Source organism: Pseudophryne corroboree, chromosome 6 (genome assembly GCF_028390025.1).
Source record: "Pseudophryne corroboree isolate aPseCor3 chromosome 6, aPseCor3.hap2, whole genome shotgun sequence".
In the NCBI taxonomy this organism is placed as follows: domain Eukaryota; kingdom Metazoa; phylum Chordata; class Amphibia; order Anura; family Myobatrachidae; genus Pseudophryne; species Pseudophryne corroboree.
Genome location: NC_086449.1, coordinates 166,667,135 through 166,694,408, shown reverse-complemented (window position 1 = coordinate 166,694,408; position 27,274 = coordinate 166,667,135). Strand labels below are relative to the sequence as shown.

Sequence of the window (27,274 nt, the reverse complement as noted above, 5' to 3'; positions counted from 1 at the left end):
CCATGCGGGCTCTGGACCCTCTCCTCCAGCCCCTTCACTGATTTCTGAAGATTGGCTGTGTTGTTCACAAGAAACAGAATCAGATGATAATGGAGAGAATCTGGTGTGGCATATTCTGCACAGCCTGTGTTTACCCATGACTCACAGTAAGCACAATAACATACACAGTTATATTGCAAGCCTGCCCTACTGTATGTAATAGGAGACCAACAGAGAGGACACCAGCACACCCCTAGCTGCACTGTCCCAGTGAGGCTGTCAGCTAACGATATCACAGTGAACACTAATAATATCTGTCCTGTAGAGGACCCAGATAGTGTACAATAGCGACTATCCCCGTTTGCTACACCCTGTACCAGATATCCAGCGTGGCTGAGGAGCCAGCAAGCTCTGTGTGTGCTGTGCATGACTGCAGTAAGCAGAGGAAGGTGCGAAAATGCCTCTGGTGCAGCTCTGAGGTAGCTCCGCCCCCTCCAATGGCGCCGGAGCTACAGTGATTTATTATACTGGCAAAATCTCCTTTCAGCTTAAAAACATCACAACAAGTGCTAGTCTAAGCGGTTGTGTGTCAGTCTACAAGGGGGATTATAGCGGGACCTCCACGGGAGGGTCCCGTACGCCACGCCCGCGTTCTGCCGCACAGTAGACCGGGGGACCCCCCCTAGCTGGGCCCCCGGTTTGTACTCACCACCGCTGTCACCTTCAGGCAGTGTTAGGGGTGTGTGGCGTGCTGCAGCTGTGACAGCCAAGGTGCAGTGCTCTGCTGAACAAACACCTCAGGACGGTGGTCCTGCAGCGGGGTAGCAGCTCTGCACCTCGTAAGGCCGGTGACGGTCTTCCCCCTTACTTCCACGGTGAAGGTATGCTGTTGCCCAAACAGGTAGCAGGTCTCAGTATAGTACCGGAGTGTGTATACACAGACTTCAGGATAGCCTCCTGCTTTCTATCTGCAGGCTCCTTTAAGGCGGCCGTATCCTGAGACGGCAGTGCCACCTTTTTTGATAAGCGTGTGAGCGCCTTGTCCACCCTAGGGGATGTCTCCCAGCGTAACCTATCCGTTGGCGGGAAAGGGTACGCCATTAGTAACCGCTTAGAAATCACTAGTTTCTTATCTGGGGAACACCACGCTTCTTCACACAATTAATTTAACTCATCAGATGGGGGAGAAGTCACTGGCTGCTTTTTCTCCCCAAACATAATACCCTTTTTTTTTTTTGGTAACCGGGTTAATGTCAGAAATGTGCAACACATTTTTCATTGCCGTAATCATACATCGGATGGCCCTTGTGGATTGTACATTTGTCTCATCCTCGTCGACACTGGAGTCAGACTCCGTGTCGACATCTGTGTCTGCCATCTGAGGTAGCGGGCGTTTTTGAGCCCCTGATGGCCTCTGAGACGTTTGGGCAGGCGCGGGCTGAGATGCTGGCTGTCCCAAAGCTGTTACGTCATCGAACCTTTTATGCAAGGAGTTGACACTGTCTGTTAATACCTTCCACATATCCATCCACTCTGGTGTCGGCCCCGCAGGGGGCGACATCACACTTATCGGCTCCTGCTCCGCCTCCACGTAAGCGTCCTCATCAAACATGTCAACACAGCCGTACCGACACACCGCACACACACACAGGGAATGCTCTGACTGAGGACAGGACCCCACAAAGTCCTTTGGGGAGACAGAGAGAGTACGCCAGCACACACCACAGCGCTATATAACCAGGGATTTACACTAAAGTGAGTGATTTTTCCCTATAGCAGCTTATTATACACCGTTTGCGCCTAAATTTAGTGCCCCCCTCTCTTTTTTACCCTTGAAGCCTGGAAACTGCAGGGGAAAGCCTGGGGAGCTGCCTTCCAGCGGAGCTGTGAAGAGAAAATGGCGCCCGTGTGCTGAGGAAGATAGCCCCGCCCCTCTCGGCGGACTTCTCCCGCTTTTTTATATGCTTTATGGCGGGGGATTATGCACATATACAGTATATTAGCTGTATTATGTGCTATTTAGCCATGTAAGGTACTCTAATTGCTGCCCAGGGCGCCCCCCCCCAGCGCCCTGCACCCATCAGTGACCGGAGTGTGTGGTGTGCAGAGGGAGCAATGGCGCACAGCTGCAGTGCTGTGCGCTACCTTAATGAAGACCGGAGTCTTCAGCCGCCGATTTTCAACTTCTCTTCGGTTCTTCTGGCTCTGCAAGGGGGACAGCGGCGCGGCTCCGGGAACGGACGATCAAGGTCGGGCCCTGTGTTCGATCCCTCTGGAGCGAATGGTGTCCAGTAGCCTTAGAAGCACAAGCTAGCTGCAAGCAGGTAGGTTTGCTTCTCTCCCCTAAGTCCCACGTAGCAGTGAGTCTGTTGCCAGCAGATCTCACTGAAAATAAAAAACCTAACAAATACTTTCTTTTCTAGTAAGCTCAGGAGAGCCCACTAGGTGCATCCAGCTCTGGCCGGGCACAGATTCTAACTGAGGTCTGGAGGAGGGGCATAGAGGAAGGAGCCAGTGCACACCAGGTATAGTACCTAATCTTTCTTTAAAGAGTGCCCAGTCTCCTGCGGAGCCCGTCTATTCCCCATGGTCCTTACGGAGTACCCAGCATCCACTAGGACGTCAGAGAAAGGACATATCACCAATACCTCCTGCTTACCTTTCACTCCCTGTGGGAGATGTATCAAGTCTTGGAGGGAGATCAAATGGAGAAAAATAAAGTGCCAATCAATTAGCTTCTGTCACTTTACAGGCTGTGCTAGAAAAAATTGTTTGTAGTTGATTAGTTGGTACTTTATTTCTCTCCAATATTTGAAACATAAATTTTTTGGAGCAGCTGTCCCTGCACTGGAGCAATATTCAATTGCTCCAGCAGCACTGTATCTGCTGCCGAAACTTGATACCAGATGCGGAGCCCATTAACTGTTGTAGACTTTTATCTTGCTATTACGGTAGGAAACGTCTGCTTGCACCTCCAGAAGCCACAAGCAAAATGCAACATCCTTCGTTAAGGTGCGGAAGCTACTAGGACCCATTCTGTCTACTTCTGCAGCAAACTGAATCTACTACTTAATTTAAAGGGCGCAATATATAATAATGAATAGGCAAGGGATAGATTTTCATTGTTTTATTAAGTCAACAAATTATATTAATCTAATTAAATATCAAAGGACACAGGACTAATTCCAGCTGGCATAACATGAATGGATTAACCACTACAGGTTGAGTATCCCTTATCCAAAATCCCACATTTTTGGGTCCCCTACTGAGATAATAACATATATAAAACATTGCTTAAAAAAAATAAGATTTTACTCACCGGTAAATCTATTTCTCGTAGTCCGTAGTGGATGCTGGGACTCCGTAAGGACCATCGGGATTAGCGGCTCCGCAGGAGACTGGGCACAACTAAAGAAAGCTTTAGGACTACCTGGTGTGCACTGGCTCCTCCCACTAAGACCCTCATCCAGACCTCAGTTAGGATACTGTGCCCGGAAGAGCTGACACAATAAGGAAGGATTTTGAATCCCGGGTAAGACTCATACCAGCCACACCAATCACACCGTATAACTCGTGATACTATACCCAGTTAACAGTATGAAATATAACTGAGCCTCTCAACAGATGGCTCAACAATAACCCTTTAGTTAGGCAATAACTATATACAAGTATTGCAGACAATCCGCACTTGGGATGGGCGCCCAGCATCCACTACGGACTACGAGAAATAGATTTACCGGTGAGTAAAATCTTATTTTCTCTGACGTCCTAAGTGGATGCTGGGACTCTGTAAGGACCATGGGGATTATACCAAAGCTCCCAAACGGGCGGGAGAGTGCGGATGACTCTGCAGCACCGAATGAGCAAACTCTAGGTCCTCCTCAGCCAGGGTATCAAACTTGTAGACTCTTTGCAAAAGTGTTTGAACCCGACCAAGTAACCCGACCAAGTAACAGCTCGGCAAAATTGTAAAGCCGAGACCCCTCGGGCAGCCGCCCAAGAGCCCCTTTCCTCGTGGAATGGGCTTTTACAGATTTAGGGTGCGGCAGTCCAGCCGCAGAATGTGCAAGTTGAATCGTGCTACAGATCCAGCGAGCAACCGTCTGCTTAGAAGCAGGAGCACCCAGCTTGTTGGGTGCATACAGGAGAAAAAGCGAGTCAGTTTTCCCGACTCCAGCTGTCCTGGAAACATATACTTTTCAGGGCCCTGACTACATCCAGTAACTTGGAATCCTCCAAGTCCCAAGTAGCCGCAGGCACCACAATAGGTTGGTTCACATGAAAAACGGATACCACCTTAGGAAGGAATTGGGAACGAGTCCTCAATTCCGCCTTATTTGTATGACAAAGCCGCCAATTCTGATACACGCCTGGCCGACGCCAAGGCCCACAGAATGACCACTTTCCACGTGAGGTATTATAGCTCCACGGATTTAAGTGGCTCAACCCAATGCGACTTCAGGAAATCCAACACCACGTTGAGATCCCATGGTGCCACTGGAGGCACAAACGGGGGCTGACTATGCAGCACTCCCTTAACAAAAGTCTGAACTTCAGGCAGTGAAGCCAGTTCAATTTTGGAAGAAAATCGATAGAGCCGAAATCTGGACCTTAATGAAACCCAATTTTAGGCCCATAGTCACCTCTGACTGTAGGAAGTGCAGAAATCGACCTAGCTGAAATTTCTCCTTTGGGGCCTTCCTGGCCTCACAGTACGCAACATATTTTCGCCATATGCGGTGATAATGGTTTGCGTTCACTTCTTTCCTAGCTTTAAATAGCGTAGGGATAACTTCCTCCGGAATTCCCTTTTCCTTCAGGATCCAGCGTTCAACCGCCATGCCGTCAACGCAGCCGCGGTACGTCTTGGAACAGACAGGCCCCCTGCTGCAGCAGGTCCTGTCTGAGCGGCAGAGGCCATAGGTCCTCTGAGATCATTTCTTGGAGTTCTGGTTACCAAGCTCTTCTTGGCCAACCCGGAACAATGAGTATAGTTCTTACTCCTCTCCTTCTTATTCTCATTACCCTGGGTAAGAGAGGCAGAGAAGGGAACACATACACCGACTGGTACACCCACGGTGTTACCAGAGTGTCCACAGCTATCGCCTGAGGGTCCTTGACCTGGCGCAATATCTTTGCAACTTTTAGTTGAGGCGGGACGCCATCATGTCCACCTGTGGCCTTTCCCAACGGTGTACAATCATTTGGAAGACTTCTGGATGAAGTCCCCACTCTCCCAGGTGGAGGTCGTGTCTTCTGAGAAAGTCTGCTTCTCAGTTGTCCACTCCGGAAATGAACACTGCTGACAGTGCCAACACATGATTTTCCGCCCATCGGAGAATCCTTGTGGCTTCTGCCATCGCCATCCTGCTTCTTGTGCCGCCCTGTCGGTTTACATGAGCGACCGCCGTGATGTTGTCTGACTGGATCAGCATCGGCCGGTGTTGAAGCAGGGGTCTAGCCTGACTTAGGGCATTGTAAATGCCCTCAGTTCCAGAATATTTATGTGTAGGGAAGTCTCCTGACTTTTCCATAGCCTTGGAAGTTCCTTCCCTGTGTGACTGCCCCCCAGCCTCGAAGGCTGGCATCCGTGGTCACCAGGACCCAGTCCTGTATGCCGAATCTGCGGCCCCCTAGAAGATGAGCACTCTGCAGCCACCACAACAGCGACACCCTGACCCTTGGAGACAGGGTTATCCGCCGATGCATCTGAAGATGCGACCCGGACCACTTGTCCAACAGATCCCACTGGAAAATCCTTGCATGGGACTTGGCGAATTGAATATCTTCGTAAGAAGCTACCATCTTTCCCAGGGCTCGCGTGCATTGATGCACCGACACCTGTATACGTATTAGGAGGTCTCCGTCTAGAGACGCCAACTCCTTGGACTTCTCCTCCGGGAGAAACCCTTTTTATCCTGTTCTGTGTCCAGAACCATACCCAGGAACAGTAGACGCGTCGTAGGAACCAGCTGCGACTTTGGAATAATCAGAATCCAGCCGTGCTGTTGTAGCACTTCCCGAGATAGTGCTACTCCGACGAACAACTGCTCCCTGGACCTCGCCTTTGTAAGGAGATCGTCCAAGTACGGGATAAGTACTTCGGCCATTACCTTGGTAAATACCCTAGGTGCCGGGGACAGACCAACGGCAACGTCTGGAATTGGTAATGACAATCCTGTACCACAATTTTGAGGTACACCTGGTGAAGAGGGTAAATAGGGACATGCAGGTAAGCATCCTTGATGTCCAGTGATACCCTGAAATTCTCCAGGCTTGCAATAATCGCCTGAGCGATTCCATTTTGAACTTGAACCTTCGTATATAAGTGTTCAAGGATTTCAATTTTAGAATGGGTCTCACTGAACCGTCTGGTTTCGGTACCACAACATTTTGGAATAGTAGCCCCGGCCTTGTTGAAGGAGGGGTACCTTGATTTCACCTGCTGGAAGTACAGCTTGTGAATTGCCGCCAGTACTACCTTTCTCCGAGGGCAGCAGGCAAGGCTGATGTGAGGTAACGGCGAGGGGGAGTCGCCTTGAACTCCAGCCTGTATCCCTGTGATACTACTTGCAGAACCTAGAGATCCTCCTGTGGGCAAGCCCACTGGTCCCTGAAGTTCCCGAGACGCGCCCCTACCGCACCTGTCTCCACCTGTGGAGCCCCAGCGTCATGCGGTGGACTCAGAGGAAGCGGGGGAAGATTTTTGATCCTGGGAACTGGCTGCTGGTGCAGCTTTTTTCCTTCTTCCCTTGTCTTTGTGCAGAAAGGAAGCGCCCTTGACCCGCTTGCTTTTCTGAAGCCGAAAGGACTGTACCTGAAAATACGGTGCTTTCTTAGGCTGTGAGGAAACCTGAGGTAAATTTTTTTTTTTTATTCCCAGCTGTTGCTGTGGATACGAGGTCCCAGAGACCATCCCCAAACAATTCCTCACCCTTATAAGGCAGAAACTCCATGTGCCTTTTACAGGCAGCATCACCTGTCCACTGCCGGGTTTCTAATACCCTCCTGGCAGAATAGACATTGCATTAATTCAGGATGCCAGCCGGCAAACATCCCTCTGTGCATCCTTTATATATAAGACAACGTCTTAAATATGCTCAATGTTAGCAAAATATTATCCCTGTCTTAGCGTATTAATATTATCTGACAGGGTATCAGACCACGCTGCAGCAGCACTATTTATGCTGAGGCAATTGCAGGTTTCAGTATATAACCTGAGTGTGTAAATACAGACTTTAGGATCGCCTCCTGCTTTTTATCAGCAGGTTCCTTCAAGGTGGCCGTATCCTAAGACGGCAGTGCCACCTTTTGACAAACGTGTGAGCGCCTTATCCACCCTAAGGGATATCTCCCAACGTGACCTATCCTCTGGCGGGAAAGGGTACGCCATCAGTAACTTTTTAGAAATTACCAGTTTCTTATCGGGGGAAACTACGCTTCTTTACACACTTCATTCATTCATCTGATGGGGGAACAAAACACTGGTTGCTTTTTCTCCCCAAAAATAAAACCCCTTTTATGTGGTACTTGGGTTCATGTCAGAAAATGCGTAACACATTTTTCATTGCCGAGATCATGTAACGGATGTTCCTAGTGGATTGTGTATATGTCTCAACCTCGTCGACACTGGAGTCAGACTCCGTGTCGACATCTGTGTCTGCCATCTGAGGAAACGGGCGTTTTTTGAGCCCCTGATGGCCTTTGAGACGCCTGGGCAGGCGCGGGCTGAGAAGCCGGCTGTCCCACAGCTGTTACGTCATCCAGCCTTTTATGTAAGGAGTTGACACGGTCGGTTAATACCTTCCACCTATCCATCCACTCTGGTGTCGGCCCCACAGGGGGCGACATCCCATTTATCGGCCTCTGCTCCGCCTCCACGTAACCTTCCTCATCCAACATGTCGACACAGCCGTACCGACACACCGCACACACACAGGGAATGCTCTGACTGAGGACAGGACCCCACAAAGTCCTTTGGGGAGACAGAGAGAGAGAGAGTATGCCAGCACACACCAGAGCGCTATATAATGCAGGGATTAACACTATAACTGAGTGATTTTTCCCCAAATAGCTGCTTGTATACATATATTGCGCCTAAATTTAGTGCCCCCCCCTCTCTTTTTAACCCTTTGAGCCTGAAAACTACAGGGGAGAGCCTGGGGAGCTGTCTTCCAGCTGCACTGTGAAGAGAAAATGGCGCCAGTGTGCTGAGGGAGAAGCCCCGCCCCTTTTTCGGCTGACTTTCTCCCGCTTTTTCTGGAATACTGGCAGGGGTAACTTTACATCTATATAGCCTCTAGGACTATATATGATGTAGATTTGCCAGCCAAGGTGTCATATATTGCCCTCAGGGCGCCCCCCCCCAGCACCCTGCACCCATCAGTGACCGGAGTGTGAGGTGTACATGAGGAGCAATAGCGCACAGCTGCAGTGCTGTGCGCTACCTTGGTGAAGACCGAAGTCTTCTGCTGCCGATTTTCCGGACTCTTCATGCTTCTGGCTCTGTAAGGGGGACGGCGGCGCGGCTCCGGGAACGAACACCAAGGTCGGGTCCTGCGGTCGATTCCTCTGGAGCTAATGGTGTCCAGTAGCCTAAGAAGCCCAAACTACCACCTGTTAGGTAGGTTCGCTTCTTCTCCCCTTAGTCCCTCGCTGCAGTGAGTCTATTGCCAGCAGATCTCACTGTAAAATAAACAACCTAAATATACTTTCTTTCTAGGAGCTCAGGAGAGCCCCTAGTGTGCATCCAGCTCAGCCGGGCACAAGAATCTAACTGAGGTCTGGAGGAGGGTCTTAGTGGGAGGAGCCAGTGCACACCAGGTAGTCCTAAAGCTTTCTTTAGTTGTGCCCAGTCTCCTGCGGAGCCGCTAATCCCCATGGTCCTTACGGAGTCCCAGCATCCACTTAGGACGTCAGAGAAATAAAGGGACCACTTAAACAACACAATGCAACTCCAAGTCAATAACACTTCTGAGAAATCAAACTGTCCACTTATGAAGCAACACTGATTGACAATCAATTTCACATGCTGTTGTGCAAATGGAATAGACAACAGGTGGGAATTATAGGCAATTAGCAAGACACCCCCAATAAAGGAGTTCTGCAGGTGGTGACCACAGACCACTTCTCAGCTCCTATGCTTTCTGGCTGATGTTTTGGTCACTTTTGAAAGCTGGCGGTGCTTTCACTCTAGTGGTAGCATGAGACTGAGTCTACAACCCGCACAAGTGGCTCAGGTAGTGCAGCTCATCCAGGATGGCACATCAATGCGAGCTTTGGCAAGAAGGTTTGCTGTGTCTGTCAGCGTGGTGTCCAGAGCATGGAGGCGCTACCAGGAGACAGGCCAGTACATCAGGAGACGTGGAGGAGACGTGGAGGAGGGCGTAGGAGGACAACAACCCAGCAGCAGGACCGCTACCTCCGCCTTTGTGCAAGGAGGAACAGGAGGAGCACTGCCAGAGCCCTGCAAAATGACCTCCAGCAAGCCACAAATGTGCATGTGTCTACTCAAACGATCAGAAATATATTCCATGAGGGTGGTATGAGGGCTCGACGTCCACAGGTGGGGGTTAATGAGCATGTTCTGCTGCCTGCAACATCCTCCAGCATGACCTGTTTGGCAGTGGGTCAGTAATGGTGTGGGGTGGCATTTCTTTGGGGGGCCGCACAGCCCTCCATGTGCTCGCCAGAGGTAGCCTGACTGCAATTAGGTACCGAGATGAGATCCTCAGACCCCTTGTGAGACCATATGCTGGTGCGGTTGGCCCTGGGTTCCTCCTAATGCAAGACAATGCTAGACCTTATGTGGCTGGAGTGTGTCAGCAGTTCCTGCAAGAACGAAGGCATTGATGCTATGGACTGGCCCGCCGATTCCCCAGACCTGAATCCAATTGAGCACATCTGGGACATCATGTATCGCTCCATCCACCAACGCCACGTTGGACCACAGACTGTCCAGGAGTTGGCGGATGCTTTAGTCCAGGTCTGGGAGGAGATCCCTCAGGAGACCATCCGCCACCTCATCAGGAGCATGCCCAGGCATTGTAGGGAGGTCATACAGGCACGTGGAGGCCACACACACTACTGAGCCTCATTTTGACTTGTTTTAAGGACATTACATCAAAGTTGGATCAGCCTGTAGTGTGTTTCTCCACTTTAATTTTGAGTGTGACTCCAAATCCAGACCTCCATGGGTTAATAAATTTGATCTCCATTGATAATTTTTGTGTGACTTTGTTGTCAGCACATTCAACTACGTAAAGAACAAAGTATTTAATAAGAAAATGTCATTCATTCAGATCTAGGATGTGTTATTTTAGTGTTTCCTTTATTTTTTTGAGCAGTGCATATATTATGTGTATAGATAAGATATAGGGGGTCTTTTCGAGTTGTTCGCTCGTTATTTTTTTCTCGCAACGGAGCGATTAGTCGCTAATGCGCATGCGCAATGTCCGCAGTGCGACTGCGCCAAGTAAATTTGCTATGCAGTTAGGTATTTTACTCACGGCATTACGAGGTTTTTTCTACGTTCTGGTGATCGTAATGTGATTGACAGGAAGTGGGTGTTTCTGGGCGGAAACAGGCCGTTTTATGGGTGTGTGCGAAAAAACGCTACCGTTTCTGGGAAAAAAGCGGGAGTGGCTGGAGAAACGGAGGAGTGTCTGGGCGAACGCTGGGTGTGTTTGTGACGTCGAACCAGGAACGACAAGCACTGAACTGATCGCACTGGCAGAGTAAGTCTCGAGCTACTCAGAAACTGCACAGAGAAGTCTTTTGGCAATATTGCGAATCTTTCGTTCGCAATTTTGAGAAGCTAAGATTCACTCCCAGTAGGCGGCGGCTTAGCGTGTGCAAAGCTGCTAAAAGCAGCTTGCGAGCGAACAACTCGAAATGACCCCTATAGATAGATATGTATGTGTGTGTCATTATCTCAGTAGGGGAACCAAAAATGTGTGATTTTGAATACGGGATACTCAACCTGTATTTACAAAACAGAAAACAGGTAGTTACGCAATCTGACAATTTTATTTTACACTTGCGGAAAAGAATATTTTAAGTTGAGGAACTTGGATCCACCAGATAAATAAGAATTTACTCACCGGTAATTCTATTTCTCGGACGTCCTAGTGGATGCTGGGTACTCCGTAAGGACCATGGGGAATAGACGGGCTCCGCAGGAGACTGGGCACTCTTAAAAGAAAGATTAGGTACTATATCTGGTGTGCACTGGCTCCTCCCTCTATGCCCCTCCTCCAGACCTCAGTTAGGGAAACTGTGCCTGGAAGAGCTGACATTACTAGGAAAGGATTTGGAATCCAGGGTAAGACTCATACCAGCCACACCAATCACACCGTACAACTTGTGATAACTATACCCAGTTAACAGTATGAACAACAACTGAGCCTCATTCAACAGATGGCTCATAACAATAACCCTATAGTTAAGCAATAACTATATACATGTATTGCAGAAAGTCCGCACTTGGGACGGGCTCCCAGCATCCACTACGGACTACGAGAAATAGAATTACCGGTGAGTAAATTCTTATTTTCTCTGACGTCCTAGTGGATGCTGGGTACTCCGTAAGGACCATGGGGATTATACCACAGCTCCCAAAGGGGCGGGAGAGTGCGGATGACTCTGCAGCACCGAATGAGCAAACTCAAGGTCCTCCTCAGCCAGAGTATCAAACTTGTAGAATTTTGCAAAAGTGTTTGATCCCGACCAAGTAGCAGCTCGGCAAAGTTGTAAAGCCGAGACCCCTCGGGCAGCCGCCCAAGAAGAGCCCACCTTCCTCGTGGAATGGGCTTTTACTGATTTAGGATGCGGCAGTCCAGCCGCAGAATGTGCAAGTTGAATCGTGCTACAGATCCAGCGAGCAATAGTCTGCTTTGAAGCAGGAGCACCCAGCTTGTTGGGTGCATGCAGGATAAACAGCGAGTCAGTTTTTCTGACTCTAGCCGTCCTGGAAACACAGATTTTCAGGGCCCGGACTACGTCCAGCAACTTGGAATCCTCCAAGTCCCGAGTAGCCGCAGGCACCACAATAGGTTGGTTCAAATGAAACGCTGATACCACCTTTGGGAGAAATTGGGGACGAGTCCTCAATTCTGCCCTGTCCATATGGAAAATCAGATATGGGCTTTTACAGGACAAAGCCGCCAATTCTGACACATGCCTAGCTGAGGCCAAGGCCAACAGCATAACTACCTTCCACGTGAGATACTTCAACTCCACGGTCTGAAGTGGCTCAAACCAATGTGATTTTAGGAAATCCAACACAACGTTGAGATCCCAAGGTGCCACTGGAGGCACAAAAGGGGGCTGAATATGCAGCACTCCCTTAACAAACGTCTGAACTTCAGGCAGTGAAGCCAGTTCTTTTTGAAAGAAAATAGACAGGGCCGAAATCTGGACTTTAATGGATCCCAATTTTAGGCCCATAGTCACTCCTGACTGTAGGAAGTGCAGAAATCGACCCAGCTGAAATTCCTCTGTTGGGGCCTTCCTGGCCTCACACCAAGCAACATATTTTCGCCATATGCGGTGATAATGTTTTGCTGTCACATCCTTCCTAGCTTTTATCAGCGTAGGAATGACTTCATCTGGAATGCCCTTTTCCATTAGGATCCGGCGTTCAACCGCCATGCCGTCAAACGCAGCCGCGGTAAGTCTTGAAACAGACAGGGCCCCTGCTGTAGCAGGTCCTGTCGGAGCGGCAGAGGCCAAGGGTCCTCTGAGATCATTTCTTGTAGTTCCGGGTACCAAGTTCTTCTTGGCCAATCCGGAACGATGAGTATAGTTCTTACTCCTCTCTTTCTTATTATCCTCAGTACCTTTGGTATGAGAGGAAGAGGAGGGTACACATAAACCGACTGGTACACCCACGGTGTCACTAGAGCGTCCACAGCTATCGCCTGAGGGTCCCTTGACCTGGCGCAATATCTTTTTAGCTTTTTGTTGAGGCGGGACGCCATCATGTCCACCTGTGGCCTTTCCCAACGATTTACAATCAGCTTGAAGACTTCTAGATGAAGTCCCCACTCTCCCGGGTGGAGGTCGTGCCTGCTGAGGAAGTCTGCTTCCCAGTTGTCCACTCCCGGAATGAACACCCCTGACAGTGCTAGCACGTGATTCTCCGCCCATCGAAGAATCCTTGTGGCTTCTGCCATCGCCATCCTGCTTCTTGTGCCGCCCTGCCGGTTTACATGGGCGACCGCCGTGATGTTGTCTGACTGAATCAGCACCGGTTGGTTTTGAAGCAGGGGTTCTGCTTAACTCAGGGCATTGTAAATGGCCCTTAGTTCCAGAATATTTATGTGTAGGGAAGTCTCCTGACTCGACCACTGTCCTTGGAAGTTTCTTCCCTGAGTGACTGCCCCCCAACCTCGGAGGCTTGCATCCGTGGTCACCAGGACCCAGTCCTGAATGCCGAATCTGCGGCCCTCGAGAAGATGAGCACTCTGCAGCCACCACAGCAGACACACCCTGGCCCTCGGGGACAGGGTGATCAACCGATGCATCTGAAGATGCGATCCGGACCACTTGTCTAACAGATCCCACTGAAAGATCCTTGCATGGAACCTGCCGAAGGGAATTGCTTCGTAAGAAGCTACCATCTTTCCCAGGACTCGCGTGCAGTGATGCACCGACACCTGTTTTGGTTTCAGGATAAATACCCTCGGTGCCGTGGACAGACCAAACGGCAACGTCTGGAATTGTTAATGACAGTCCTGTACCACAAACCTGAGGTACTCCTGGTGAGGTGGGTATATGGGGACATGTAGGTAAGCATCCTTGATGTCCAGTGACACCATAAAATCCCCCTCTTCCAGGCTTGCAATAACCGCCCTGAGCGATTCCATTTTGAACTTGAACTTCCTTATATAAGTGTTCAAGGATTTCAAATTTAGAATGGGTCTCACCGAACCGTCTGGTTTCGGTACCACAAACATTGTGGAATAGTAACCCCGTCCCTGTTGAAGGAGGGGAACTTTGATTATCACCTGCTGAAAGTACAGCTTGTGAATTGCCACCAGTAATACCTCCCTTTCCTTGGGAGCAGCTGGCAAGGCTGATTTGAGGTAACGTCGAGGGGGAGACGCCTCGAACTCCAGCTTGTATCCCTGAGATACCACTTGTAGAACCCAGAGATCCACCTGTGAGCGAACCCACTGGTCGCTGAAGTTCCGGAGACGCGCCCCCACCGCACCTGGCTCCACATGTGGAGCCCCAGCGTCATGCGGTGGACTTAGTGGAAGCAGGGGAGGATTTTTGTTCCTGGGAACTGGCTGTCTGGTGCAGTTTTTTCCCTCTACCCCTGCCTCTGGGCAGAAAGGACGCGCCTCTGACCGCTTGCCTTTCTGAGGCCGAAAGGACTGTACTTGATAATACAGTGCTTTCTTAGGCTGTGAGGGAACCGGAGGTAAAAAAGTCGACTTCCCAGCTGTTGCTGTGGATACGAGGTCCGAGAGACCGTCCCCAAACAATTCCTCACCTCCATGTGCCTTTTAGAATCAGCATCACCTGTCCACTGTCGAGTCCATAATACTCTCCTGGCAGAAATGGACATTGCATTAATTCTAGATGCCAGCCGGCAAATGTCCCTCTGTGCATCCCTCATATATAAGACGACGTCTTTAATATGCTCTATGGTTAGCAAAATAGTATCCCTGTCAAGGGAATCAATGTTATCTGACAGGGTATCAGACCAAGCAGCTGCAGCACTACACATCCATGCTGAAGCAATTGCAGGTCTCAGTATAGTACCTGAGTGTGTATACACAGACTTCAGGATAGCCTCCTGCTTTCTATTTGCAGGCTCCTTTAAGGCGGCCGTATCCTGAGACGGCAGTGCCACCTTTTTTGATAAGCGTGTGAGCGCCTTGTCCACCCTAGGGGAAGTTTCCCAACGTAACCTGTCCATTGGCAGGAAAGGGTACGCCATTAGTAACCTCTTAGAAATCACTAATTTCTTATCTGGGGAACACCACGCTTCTTCACACAATTCATTTAACTCATCAGATGGGGGAAAAGTCACTGGCTGCTTTTTCTCCCCAAACATAATACCCTTTTTAGTGGTAACCGGGTTAATGTCAGAAATGTGCAACACATTTTTCATTGCCGTAATCATGCATCGGATGGCCCTTGTGGACTGTACATTTGTCTCATCCTCGTCTACACTGGAGTCAGACTCCGTGTCGACATCTGTGTCTGCCATCTGAGGTAGCGGGCGTTTTTGAGCCCCTGATGGCCTCTGAGATGCCTGGGCAGGCGCGGGCTGAGATGCCGGCTGTCCCAAAGCTGTTACGTCATCGAACCTTTTATGCAAGGAGTTGACACTGTCGGTTAATACCTTCCACATATCCATCCACTCTGGTGTCGGCCCCGCAGGGGGCGACATCACACTTATTGGCTCTTGCTCCGCCTCCACGTAAGCGTCCTCATCAAACATGTCGACACAGCCGTACCGACACACCGCACACACACAGGGAATGCTCTGACTGAGGACAGGACCCCAAAGAGTCCTTTGGGGAGACAGAGAGAGAGTATGCCAGCACACACCAGAGCGCTATATAACAGAGGGATTTACACTAACACAAAGTGAATTTCCCCCCAATGGCTGCTTATATCACCTTTTGCGCCTAAATTTATGTGCCCCCCCTCTCTTTTTTACCCTTCTTGTAGTGTATACTGCAGGGGAGAGCCTGGGGAGCGTCCTTCGAGCGGAGCTGTGAAGAGAAAATGGCGCCGGTGTGCCGAGGGAGATAGCCCCGCCCCCTCCGCGGCGGGCTTCTCCCGCTTTTTTAATAATGTTAATGGCGGGGGATTAGGCACATATACAGTTTATAACTGTATTATGTGCACATTTGCCAAAAGGTATACTTATTGCAGCCCAGGGCGCCCCCCCCCCCCCTGCGCCCTGCACCCACCAGTGACCGGAGCGTGTGGTGTGCTGTGGGAGCAATGGCGCACAGCTGCAGTGCTGTGCGCTACCTTATTGAAGACCGGAGTCTTCAGCCACCGATTTTCTCCTGGTTCTTCCGTCTTCTGGCTCTGCAAGGGGGACGGCGGCACGGCTCCGGAAACGGACGATCGAGGTCGGGCCCTGTGTTCGATCCCTCTGGAGCTAATGGTGTCCAGTAGCCTTAGAAGCACAAGCTAGCTGCAAGCAGGTAGGTTTGCTTCTCTCCCCTCAGTCCCTCGTAGCAGTGAGTCTGTTGCCAGCAGATCTCACTGAAAATAAAAAACCTAACAAATACTTTCTTTTCTAGTAAGCTCAGGAGAGCCCACTAGGTGCATCCAGCTCTGGCCGGGCACAGATTATAACCGAGGTCTGGAGGAGGGGCATAGAGGGAGGAGCCAGTGCACACCAGATATAGTACCTAATCTTTCTTTTAAGAGTGCCCAGTCTCCTGCGGAGCCCGTCTATTCCCCATGGTCCTTACGGAGTACCCAGCATCCACTAGGACGTCAGAGAAATAAACTTTACAGGAGATTATGGTCTCTTCCTTATTTCTTGGACATTTACAATATGGCCAAAAAAGTAAAAGGCAACAGCTGCAATAAGCACCAAGAAATGTGCAGTGGTGTGGTGTGAAACCTTTTACAGTCAATGTACTCCATCTGACTTCATTTGTTAGAATTGACACACGTTCCTAATAAGCAACATTTTTATATCACCGTGGAAGATATTTTAATATAAAGTGTAACCCCTTATCTGATGGATCAGAGAGCCTCCTACTGTAACATGCTGCTTTCTCTGTACTTGCAGCAGCTATAAATATTGGGACAGCAATCCATCTAATGAAAAATAACCGTAATATGTTGCGCTATAGCGCAGTTACACAGTAGAAATAATAAGAATTTACTCACCGGTAATTCTATTTCTCGTAGTCCGTAGTGGATGCTGGGGACTCCGTAAGGACCATGGGGAATAGACGGGCTCCGCAGGAGACTGGGCACTCTTAAAAGAAAGATTAGGTACTATATCTGGTGTGCACTGGCTCCTCCCTCTATGCCCTTCCTCCAGACCTCAGTTAAGGAAACTGTGCCCGGAAGAGCTGACATTATAAGGAAAGGATTTTGGAATCCAGGGTAAGACTCCTACCAGCAACACCAATCACACCGTACAACTTGTGATAAACTTACCCAGTTAACAGTATGAACAACAACTGAGCATCACTCAACCGATGCTACATAACCATAACCCTTTGTTAAGCAATAACTATATACACGTATTGCAGAAAGTTCGCACTTGGGACGGGCGCCCAGCATCCACTACGGACTACGAGAAATAGAATTACCGGTGAGTAAATTCTTATTTTCTCTAACGTCCTAGTGGATGCTGGGGACTCCGTAAGGACCATGGGGGTTATACCAAAGCTCCCAAACGGGTGGGAGAGTGCGGATGACTCTGCAGCACCGAATGGGCAAACACCAGGTCCTCCTCAGCCAGGGTATCAAACTTGTAGAATTTTGCAAATGTGTTTGAACCCGACCAAGTAGCAGCTCGGCAAAGCTGTAATGCCGAGACCCCTCGGGCAGCCGCCCAAAAAGAGCCCACCTTCCTTGTGGAATGGGCTTTCACTGATTTTGGATGCGGCAATCCAGCCGCAGAATGAGCCTGCTGAATCGTGTTACAGATCCAGCGAGCAATGGTTTGCTTTGAAGCAGGAGCACCCAGCTTGTTGGACGCATACAGGATAAACAGCGAGTCAGTTTTCCCGACTCCAGCCGTCCTGGCAACATAGATCTTCAAAGCCCTGACTACATCAAGCAACTTGGAATCCTCCAAGTCACGAGTAGCCGCAGGCACCACAATGGGTTGGTTCAAATGAAAAGATGACACCACCTTTGGCAGAAACTGCGGACGGTGTCCGCAATTCTGCCCTATCCATATGGAAAACCAGATAGGGGCTTTTACATGACAAAGCCGCCAATTCTGACACACGCCTAGCTGAAGCTAAGGCCAACAGCATGACCACTTTCCACGTGAGATACTTTAGCTCCACGGTCTTAAGTGGCTCAAACCAGTGGGATTTCAGGAAACCCAAGACCACGTTAAGATCCCAAGGTGCCATTGGTGGCACAAAAGGAGGCTGAATATGCAGCACTCCCTTAACAAACGTCTGAACCTCAGTCAGCGAAGCCAGTTCTTTTTGAAAGAAAATGGATAGGGCCGAAATCTGGACCTTTATGGACCCTAATTTTAGGCCCATAGTCACACCTGACTGTAGGAAGTGCAGGAATCGACCCAGCTGGAATTCCTCTGTAGGGGCCTTCCTGGCCTCACACCAAGCAACATATTTTCGCCATATACGGTGATAATGTTTTGCTGTCACGTCCTTCCTAGCCTTTATCAGCGTAGGAATAACTGCATCCGGAATGCCCTTTTCTGCTAGGATCCGGCGTTCAACCGCCATGCCTTCAAACGCAGCCGCGGTAAGTCTTGGAACAGACAGGGCCCCTGTTGCAACAGGACCTGTCCGAGAGGCAGAGGCCATGGGTCCTCTGTGAGCATTTCTTGCAGTTCCGGGTACCAAGTCCTTCTTGGCCAATCCGGAACAATGAGTATTGTTCTCACTCCTCTTTTTCTTACGATTCTCAGTACCCTGGGTATGAGAGGAAGAGGAGGAAACATATAGACCGACTGGAATACCCACGGTGTCACCAGTGCATCCACAGCTATCGCCTGAGGGTCTCTTGACCTGGCGCAATACCTCATTTTTTGTTGAGGCGGGACGCCATCATGTCCACCTGTGGCAGTTCCCATCGATTTACAATCTGCGTGAAGACTTCTTGATGAAGTCCCCACTCTCCCGGGTGGAGGTCGTGTCTGCTGAGGAAGTCTGCTTCCCAGTTGTCCACTCCCGGAATGAACACTGCTGACAGTGCTTGCACGTGATTCTCCGCCCATCGAAGAATCCTGGTGGCTTCCGCCATTGCCACCCTGCTTCTTGTGCCGCCCTGGCGGTTTACATGAGCGACTGCCGTGATGTTTCTGACTGAATCAGCACTGGTTGGTCTCGAAGCAGAGGCTTCGCTTGACTCAGGGCGTTGTATATGGCCCGTAGCTCCAGGATATTTATGTGCAGACAAGTCTCCTGACTTGACCACAGCCCTTGGAAGTTTATTCCTTGAGTGACTGCTCCCCACCCTCTGAGGCTTGCATCCGTGGTCACCAGGACCCAGTCCTGTATGCCGAATCTGCGGCCCTCGAGGAGGTGAGCACCTTGTAGCCACCACAGAAGAGAGACCCTGGCCCTGGGGGACAGGGTGATCATCCGATGCATCTGAAGATGCGATCCGGACCACTTGTCCAGCAGATCCCACTGAAAGATCCTCGCATGGAACCTGCCGAAGGGAATGGCTTCGTATGACGCCACCATCTTTCCCAGGACTCGTGTGCAGTGATGCACCGACACCTGTTTTGGCTTTAGGAGGTCTCTGACCAGAGTCACGAGCTCCTGAGCCTTCTCCTCCGGGAGAAACACCTTCTTCTGGTCTGTGTCCAGAATCATGCCCAGGAAGGGCAGACGCGTCGCAGGAATCAGCTGCGACTTTGGAATGTTCAGAATCCAGCCGTGCTGACGCAACACTTCCTGAGAGTGTGCTACGCTGATCAGCAACTGCTCCCTGGACCTCGCCTTTATGAGGAGATCGTCTAAGTATGGGATAATTGTAACCCCTTGCTTCCGAAGGAGCACCATCATTTCCGCCATCACCTTGGTAAAAACTCTCGGTGCCGTGGACAGGCCAAACGGCAACGTCTGGAATTGGTAATGACAATCCCGTACCACAAACCTGAGGTACTCCTGATGAGGCGGATAAATGGGGACATGCAAGTAAGCATCCTTGATGTCCAGAGACACCATAAAATCCCCCTCTTCCAGGCTTGCAATGACCGCTCTGAGCGATTCCATTTTGAACTTGAACTTCTTCAGATAAATGTTCAGGGATTTTAAATTTAAAATGGGTCTGACCGAACCGTCCGGTTTCGGTACCACAAACATAGTGGAATAGTAGCCCCTTCCCCGATGAAGGGGGGGAACCTTTACCACCAACTGCTGGAGAAAAAGTTTGTGAATTGCCGCCAACACTATCTCCCTTTCCGTGGGGGAAGTTGGTAAGGCCGATTTTAGGTAACGGTGAGGGGGCGTCAACTCGAATTCCAGCTTGTATCCCTGAGACACAATTTGTATAGCCCAAGGATCCACCTGTGAGCGAACCCACTGGTGGCTGAAATGTCGGAGACGCGCCCCCCACGGCTCCTGGCTCCGCCTGTGGAGCCCCAGCGTCATGCGGTGGATTTAGTGGAAGCCGGGGAAGACTTTTGTTCCTGGGAACTAGCTGCATGGTGCAGCTTTTTTCCTCTACCCCTGCCACTGGCAAGATAGGACGCACCTCTGACCTTCTTGCTCTTCTGAGAACGAAAGGACTGCATTTGGTAATACGGTGCTTTCTTAGGCTGTGGAGGGACATAAGGCAAGAAATTTGACTTCCCAGCCATAGCTGTGGAAACTAGGTCCGAGAGACCGTCCCCAAACAATTCCTCACCCTTATAAGGTAAAACCTCCATGTGTTTTTTAGAGTCGGTATCCCCTGTCCATTGCCGAGTCCATAAGACCCTTCTAGCAGAAATGGACATTGCGTTTACTCTAGAGCCCAGCAGGCAAATGTCCCTCTGGGCATCCCGCATATATAGGACAGCGTCCTTGATATGTGCCAGGGTCAGTAGAACAGTGTCCCTTGTCCAGGGTATCTATCTCCTCAGACAGAGTATCCGTCCATGCAGCTACCGCACTACACATCCAGGCCGAAGCAATTGCTGGTCTCAGCAGTGTGCCAGAATGTGTATAAACAGACTTCAGGATAGCTTCCTGCTTTCTATCCGCAGGATCCTTTAGGGCGGCCGTATCCTGAGACGGCAGGGCCACCTTCTTAGACAAGCGTGTCAACGCCTTGTCTACCCTAGGGGAGGATTCCCAGCGTAACCTGTCCGTTGGCGGGAAAGGATACGCCATAAGTAATCTCTTGGAAATTATCACCTTCCTGTCAGGGGAATCCCACGCTTTTTCACATAATTCATTTAATTCATGTGAAGGGGGAAAGGTCACTTCATGCTTTTTCTTCCCATACATATAAATCCTCTTGTCAGGGACAGGATTTTCCTCAGAAATGTGTAATACATCCTTCATTGCTACAATCATGTAGCGGATGGCTTTAGTCATTTTAGGCTGCAACTTTGTCTCATCGTCATCGACACTGGAGTTAGATTCCGTGTCGACATCTGTGTCAACTATCTGGAATAGTGTGCACTTTTGAGACCCTGAGGGCCTCTGCGCTGTAGGATCAGGCATGGGTTGAGACCCTGACTGTACCAAGGTTACAGTTTTATCCAATCTGTTATGCAAGGAGTTTACATTATCATTTAACACCTTCCACATATCCATCCAATCAGGTGTCGGCACCGTCGGCGGCGACACCACACTCAGCTGCACTTGTTCTGCCTCCACGTATCCTTCCTCATCAAACATGTCGACACAGGCGTACCGACACACAGCACACACACAGGGAATGCTCTGACTGAGGACAGGACCCCACAAAGGCTTTTGGGGAGACAGAGAGAGAGTATGCCAGCACACACCCCAGCGCTATATAACCCAGGGATTACACTGTACCTTAGTGTTTACCCCGTAGCTGCTGTTAAATATATCTCTGCGCCTAAATTTATGTGCCCCCCCCTCTCTTTTTTACCCTTTTTTGCACCTGTATACTGCAGGGGAGAGCCTGGGGAGCGTCCTTCCAGCGAAGCTGTGAAGAGAAAATGGCGCTGGTGTGCTGAGGAAGAAGGCCCCGCCCGATCAGCGGCGGGCTTCTGTCCCGCTTTAATGTGTAAAAGAATGGCGGGGGCTCCGGCATATATACAGTCCCAGACTGTATTTATGTCTATTTTTGCCAAAAAGGTAATTAATTGCTGCCCAGGGCGCCCCCCCCCTGCGCCCTGCACCCTACAGTGACCGGAGTGTGCGGTGTGCTGTGGGAGCACTGGCGCACAGCTGCAGTGCTGTGCGCTACCTTAAGTGAAGACAGGAGTCTTCAGTCGCCGATTTCGATGTCTTCATGCTTCTGCTGCTTCTGTACTTCTGGCTCTGCGAGGGGGACGGCGGCGCGGCTCCGGGAACGGACGATCAAGGTTAGGTACCTGTGTTCGATCCCTCTGGAGCTAATGGTGTCCAGTAGCCTAAGAAGCGCTACCTAGCTGCCGTGAGTAGGTTTGCTTCTCTCCCCTCAGTCCCTCGTAGCAGAGAGTCTGTTGCCAGCAGAAGCTCTCTGAAAATAAAAAATCTGACAAAATACTTTCTTTTCTAGCAAGCTCAGGAGAGCCCACTAGGAGCACCCAGCTCTGGCCGGGCACAGATTCTAACTGAGGTCTGGAGGAGGGGCATAGAGGGAGGAGCCAGTGCACACCAGATATAGTACCTAATCTTTCTTTAGAGTGCCCAGTCTCCTGCGGAGCCCGTCTATTCCCCATGGTCCTTACGGAGTCCCCAGCATCCACTAGGACGTTAGAGAAAAAAAAGGGTTATCATTGTAATAAGTGGTCAATACAAGCATTTGCTGCTTGGCTGCGTGTCAGCTCATTATGTTGGTATGCTGCGGCCATAACAAGGAGAACATAACATAACACTTCTTTCTGTAAATCTTTTTGCACTTGATGTAGTTTACCCACTGACTGACGCAATCATTTTGTGCTTTGAACCAAAATTCTTCAGTTAGCAGTTTAGACATTCATGCACTTAATATACAAATCCAACCAGGCTCTCGCAAAACTCTGATCTCACTAGATCCTAGCAAATTTAGAGATTGACTATTGTTGTAACCCACAAAAACGTCTGCCTCCCCTGTGTGAAAGTAACAAGTGTATTGGTAAACCAATACAAGTGGCTGCAAAGCATAAAAAGAGAGGAAGTAGTACAGTACGGTGCATTAATAGTCAATTGTACTTAACTGACCTACACTTATGTTCACCATTCCAAAGACATTTATGATAAACAAAACACAATTATGGACTTACCGTACAAAAGAATACCCTTTATCTGGGAAGACTCGGACCTCCATTATTTGACCGAAGGGAGAAAAGGTCTGACGCATCAGTTGCTCTGTTAGACAGCCAGACACAGAATTAGACACAGCCCTCTTACAAGGGTAGGATAAAGGTGTGCTGATGGGAAAGGGGCTTACCTGTTAATCCAGATGTAACTCCACCACAGTACACAGTGCAGTTGCTGGGGCTGGACTGGTTAACCACTTCTTCATATGACAACTGCTTTGTATTGGCTGAAAGAAAAGCATGCACATCTAATTTTTATACAAGGGATAAGACAATGAGAATATCAAGAAAACATAAAGTACAGACACAGATAACAATACGCACATAAATAGTATATACCAGTGGTGGGCAACAGGCAGTCCAAAGGTCATACACCTGAACCCCACAAGAACATGCATAAAGATCAGATTTAAGATTCAAGAGTGCAGAAAAACCATTACATTTTAATCTAATAATGCACATCCACCGTATCAGAAGGCAGGCTTCTGTGACATGGCATAGTAGGACGACATACTGCATGAATATGCAGAAACAACTTCATCTACAGCAAGCATAAACACAAAATAAACTTTCACAAGCCCATGTAAAAGATTTCATAAGATTATAACCATTAAAGATACTGAGGTAAATGAGTGAGTTTTCCTACACAGCTCCTGCCTGCAAGCTAATCCAGCAGCCAGTGAGCATCTCCGTGTGAAATGGATATTATTTGCATTCAGCTGCATAGCAAAAGTGAATAAATCTGTGTCAATAGAGAATTCTGCTGTGGATGACACCTCATGGAATAGAATATGCAAAACAAAAAAACAAAAAAGGAGGCATATCTTGAACAGAGTCGCCATCACCCTCACTGTCAGACGGTATGCAGCCAGAATCCAACTTCTAACAGCTGACAAGATTAACTGCAATGGTCTGGAGAGAGATCTCAAGAGTGCTGCTATTCAAATTAACTTTGTGGACAATTTTATCATCTAAACAGAACAGCAATCCTGACCCAGTCACTGACAACTTTGAATTATTAGAACAAACAAGAGTTGTAAATGAAACCTCTTTCAGACACAAGACCTGGGAAATACACGAGTACAACCTAGGTTTATCAACCAGGGAAATTCCCAGGTCAGATGTGTTCACACTGAACCCGGGTCTGGCCAGGAATTTGATGTGCATTTAAAGAGGATGCTTTCATGTATATTATTGAGCCTTTGAGATTTGTTAATGGAAAATTTGTGGTTTATTCCCTATTTACATACATTTTGCTTTAAAGCTGTGCTACTTACTAGGTAATTCTTTTGTTATTTTTATTTTATTTTTTACTAAAGGTGTGCTCCTACTCACATTCCCCCTCCCACACCCAACTATCAGCCAGTATTACCATTCCTGTTTCAGATCTGCCCTTCTCGTGTGTGAACTTCCTGTAAGTATACAGCATTTCCATAGTATGCTGTATAAATGTCTAAACTTAAGGCCCAAATCAGACATTATCACAGCAGCAGCAAAACTGTTCTCTAATGGGCAAAACCATGTGCACTGCAGGAAGGGGGAGGGGGGCAGATATAACATGTGCAGAGTGTTAGATTTGGGTGGGTTATTTTGTTTCTGTGCAGGGTAAATACTGGCTGCTTTATTTTAACACTGCAATTTAGATTTCAGTTTGAACACACCCCACCCAAATCTAACTGGTTATATCTGCCCCCCTTCCCCCCTGCAGTGCACATGGTTTTGCCCATTAGAGAACAATTTTGTTGCAGCTATCAGGTCTGGATTAGGCCCTTAGCCCAGAGGTTCTCAAACAGTCCTCAAGGCACCCCAACAGTCCAGGTTTTAAATGTATCCATGCTTGGCCATAGGTGACTTAATTAGCACCTCAGGCAATTTGATTTAACCATCTGTGCTGAGCCATGTATATACACAGGGCCTTGCTAAAGTATTCACCCCCTTTTGCATTTTTCATGTTTTGTTGCCTCACAACCTGGAATTAAAATGGATTGTTTGAAGGTTTGCATCATTTCATTCACAGAACATGGCTACAACTTTGAAGATTTTTTTTATTTTTTATATTGTGAAGCAAATAGGACAAAATAACAGAAAACTTCACCGTGCATAACTATTCACCCCCCTAAAGTCAGTACTTTGTAGAGCCACCATTTGTGGCAAGTACAGCTGCAAGTTGCTTTGGATAAGTCTCTATGAGCTTGCCACTGGAATTTTTGCCCATTCCTCAAGGCAAATCTGCTCCAGCTCCTTCATGTTGGATGGTTTCCGCTTGAGAACAGCAATCTTCAAGTCGGACTACAGATTCTCAATTGGATTGAGATCTGGGCTCTTACTAGGCCAAACAAACACATTTAAATGTTTCCCCTTAAAGCACTCGAGTGTTGCTTCAGCAGTATGCTATGGGTCATTGTCCTGCTGGAAGGTGAACCTCCGTCCCAGTCTCAAATCACAGGCAGACTGAAACAGGTCTGGCTCAAGAATATCCCTGTATTTAACACCATCCTTCCTTCCCTCGAGTCGAAACAGTTTCTAGTCCCTGCTGCTGAAAAACATCCCCACAGCATGATGCTGCCACCACGTTTCACTGTGGGGATGGTGTTCTCGGGCTGATGGGATGTGTTGGGTTTGTGCCAGACATAACGTTTTCCTTGGTGGCCAAAAAGTTAAATTTTAATCTCATCTGGCCAGGGCACCTTCCTCCATACAGTTGGGGAGTCATCCACATGCCTTTTGGCAAACTCAAAATGTGCCTTCTTATTTATAACACTAAGTATTGGCTTTTTTTCTGGTCACTCTTCCATAAAGCATAGCTCTATGGAGTTTACGGCTTATTGCGGTCACATGCGCAGATACAAAAGTCTCTGCTGTGGAACTCTGCAGCTCCTTCAGGGTTACCTTTGGTCTCTGTACTGCCTCTCTGATTAATGCCCACTTTGCACAGTCTGAGTTTTGGTGGCCGGCCCTCTCTTGGCAGATTTGTTGTGGTACTATGTTCTTTCCATTTGAAGATGATGGATATGATGGTGCTCCGGGGGATCAAAGATTTGGATATTTTTATTTTTATAACCCAACCCTGACTTGTACTTCCCAACGACTTTGTCCCTGACTTGTTTGGAGAACTCCTTGGTCTTCATGGTGTGAGGCCTCTTGCTTAGTGGTGTTGCAGCCTCTGGGGACTTTCAGAAAAGGTGTTTTATACTGACAGATCATGTGACACTTAGATTGCACACAGGTGGACTTCATTTCACTAATTATCTGACTTCTAGAGGTAACTGGTTGCACCAGAACTTTTGAGAGGCTTCATAGCAAAGGAGGTGAATACATATGCACATGGCAATTTTCACATTTTTATTTATAAAAAAAAATATTATATAAATTTTTCTCATGTCACTTCACCAACTTGGGACTATTTTGTGCATATCCATCACATAAAATTCAGATAAAAAAAAAAAAATGTACAGGTTGTAATGTAACAAAATAGGTAAAAAACCAAGAGGGGTGAATACTTTAGCAAGGTAGCAAGGAACTGTACCTAAACCTGGACCGTTGGGGTGTGCCTTGAGGAACACATTTGAGAACCTCTGATATAGGGATTAGCTGAACGGCCAGACACTTCTCTTCCAACCTGGGATTAAAAACCCGGGTTGGATGCGTTCACACTAGAGACAACCCGGGAAAATCCTGGTAGAGCACAGGGTGGACCGGGGACTTCGACTCATTTCTGTTCACACATAACAAAAACCAAGGTCGATGTACGTTCACGGGCAAAATCCCAGGATTATTCTGTATGTCTGTAGTTTTGTATGCAAGTGTATATTTTAAAATTACATGAGGGTGCATTCAAGTGTACAGTATATTGTTTGGCACATGCGTGTGTTCTATAAGCCTGTATGTATTTACTCATACGTTTGTTATATTACTGTGTATTTTAAAGTAATGCTTTGCCATATAGCAGAGGTTCTCAGACGCAGTCCTCAAGGCACCCCAACGGTTCAGGTTTTAAGTATATACATGGCTCAGCACAGATGGATAAATCAAATGGACTGAGGTGCTAATTAAGTCACCTGTGGCCAAACATGGATACACTTAAAACTTGGACCGTTAGGTTGCCTTGAGGACCGCGTTTGAGGACCTCTCCCATTATAGGCATTATGTTCAGACTGCATGAACAGACATAGAAAT

General features: G+C 48.6%; 1 protein-coding gene across 2 annotated transcripts in view; it reads right to left on the bottom strand.

Annotated features, from left to right (window-relative positions):
• The window catches only part of TIA1 (TIA1 cytotoxic granule associated RNA binding protein), a 250,165-nt gene that overhangs the window by 31,389 nt on the left and 191,502 nt on the right, over nt 1-27,274 (bottom strand). For both annotated transcript variants that reach the window (XM_063932088.1, XM_063932089.1), the window contains 2 exons: nt 23,230-23,325; nt 23,063-23,147 (listed from right to left, as the gene is read on the bottom strand). In XM_063932088.1, coding sequence (XP_063788158.1) covers nt 23,063-23,147; nt 23,230-23,325 — 181 coding nt within the window. The remainder of the gene's footprint in view (nt 1-23,062; nt 23,148-23,229; nt 23,326-27,274) is intronic.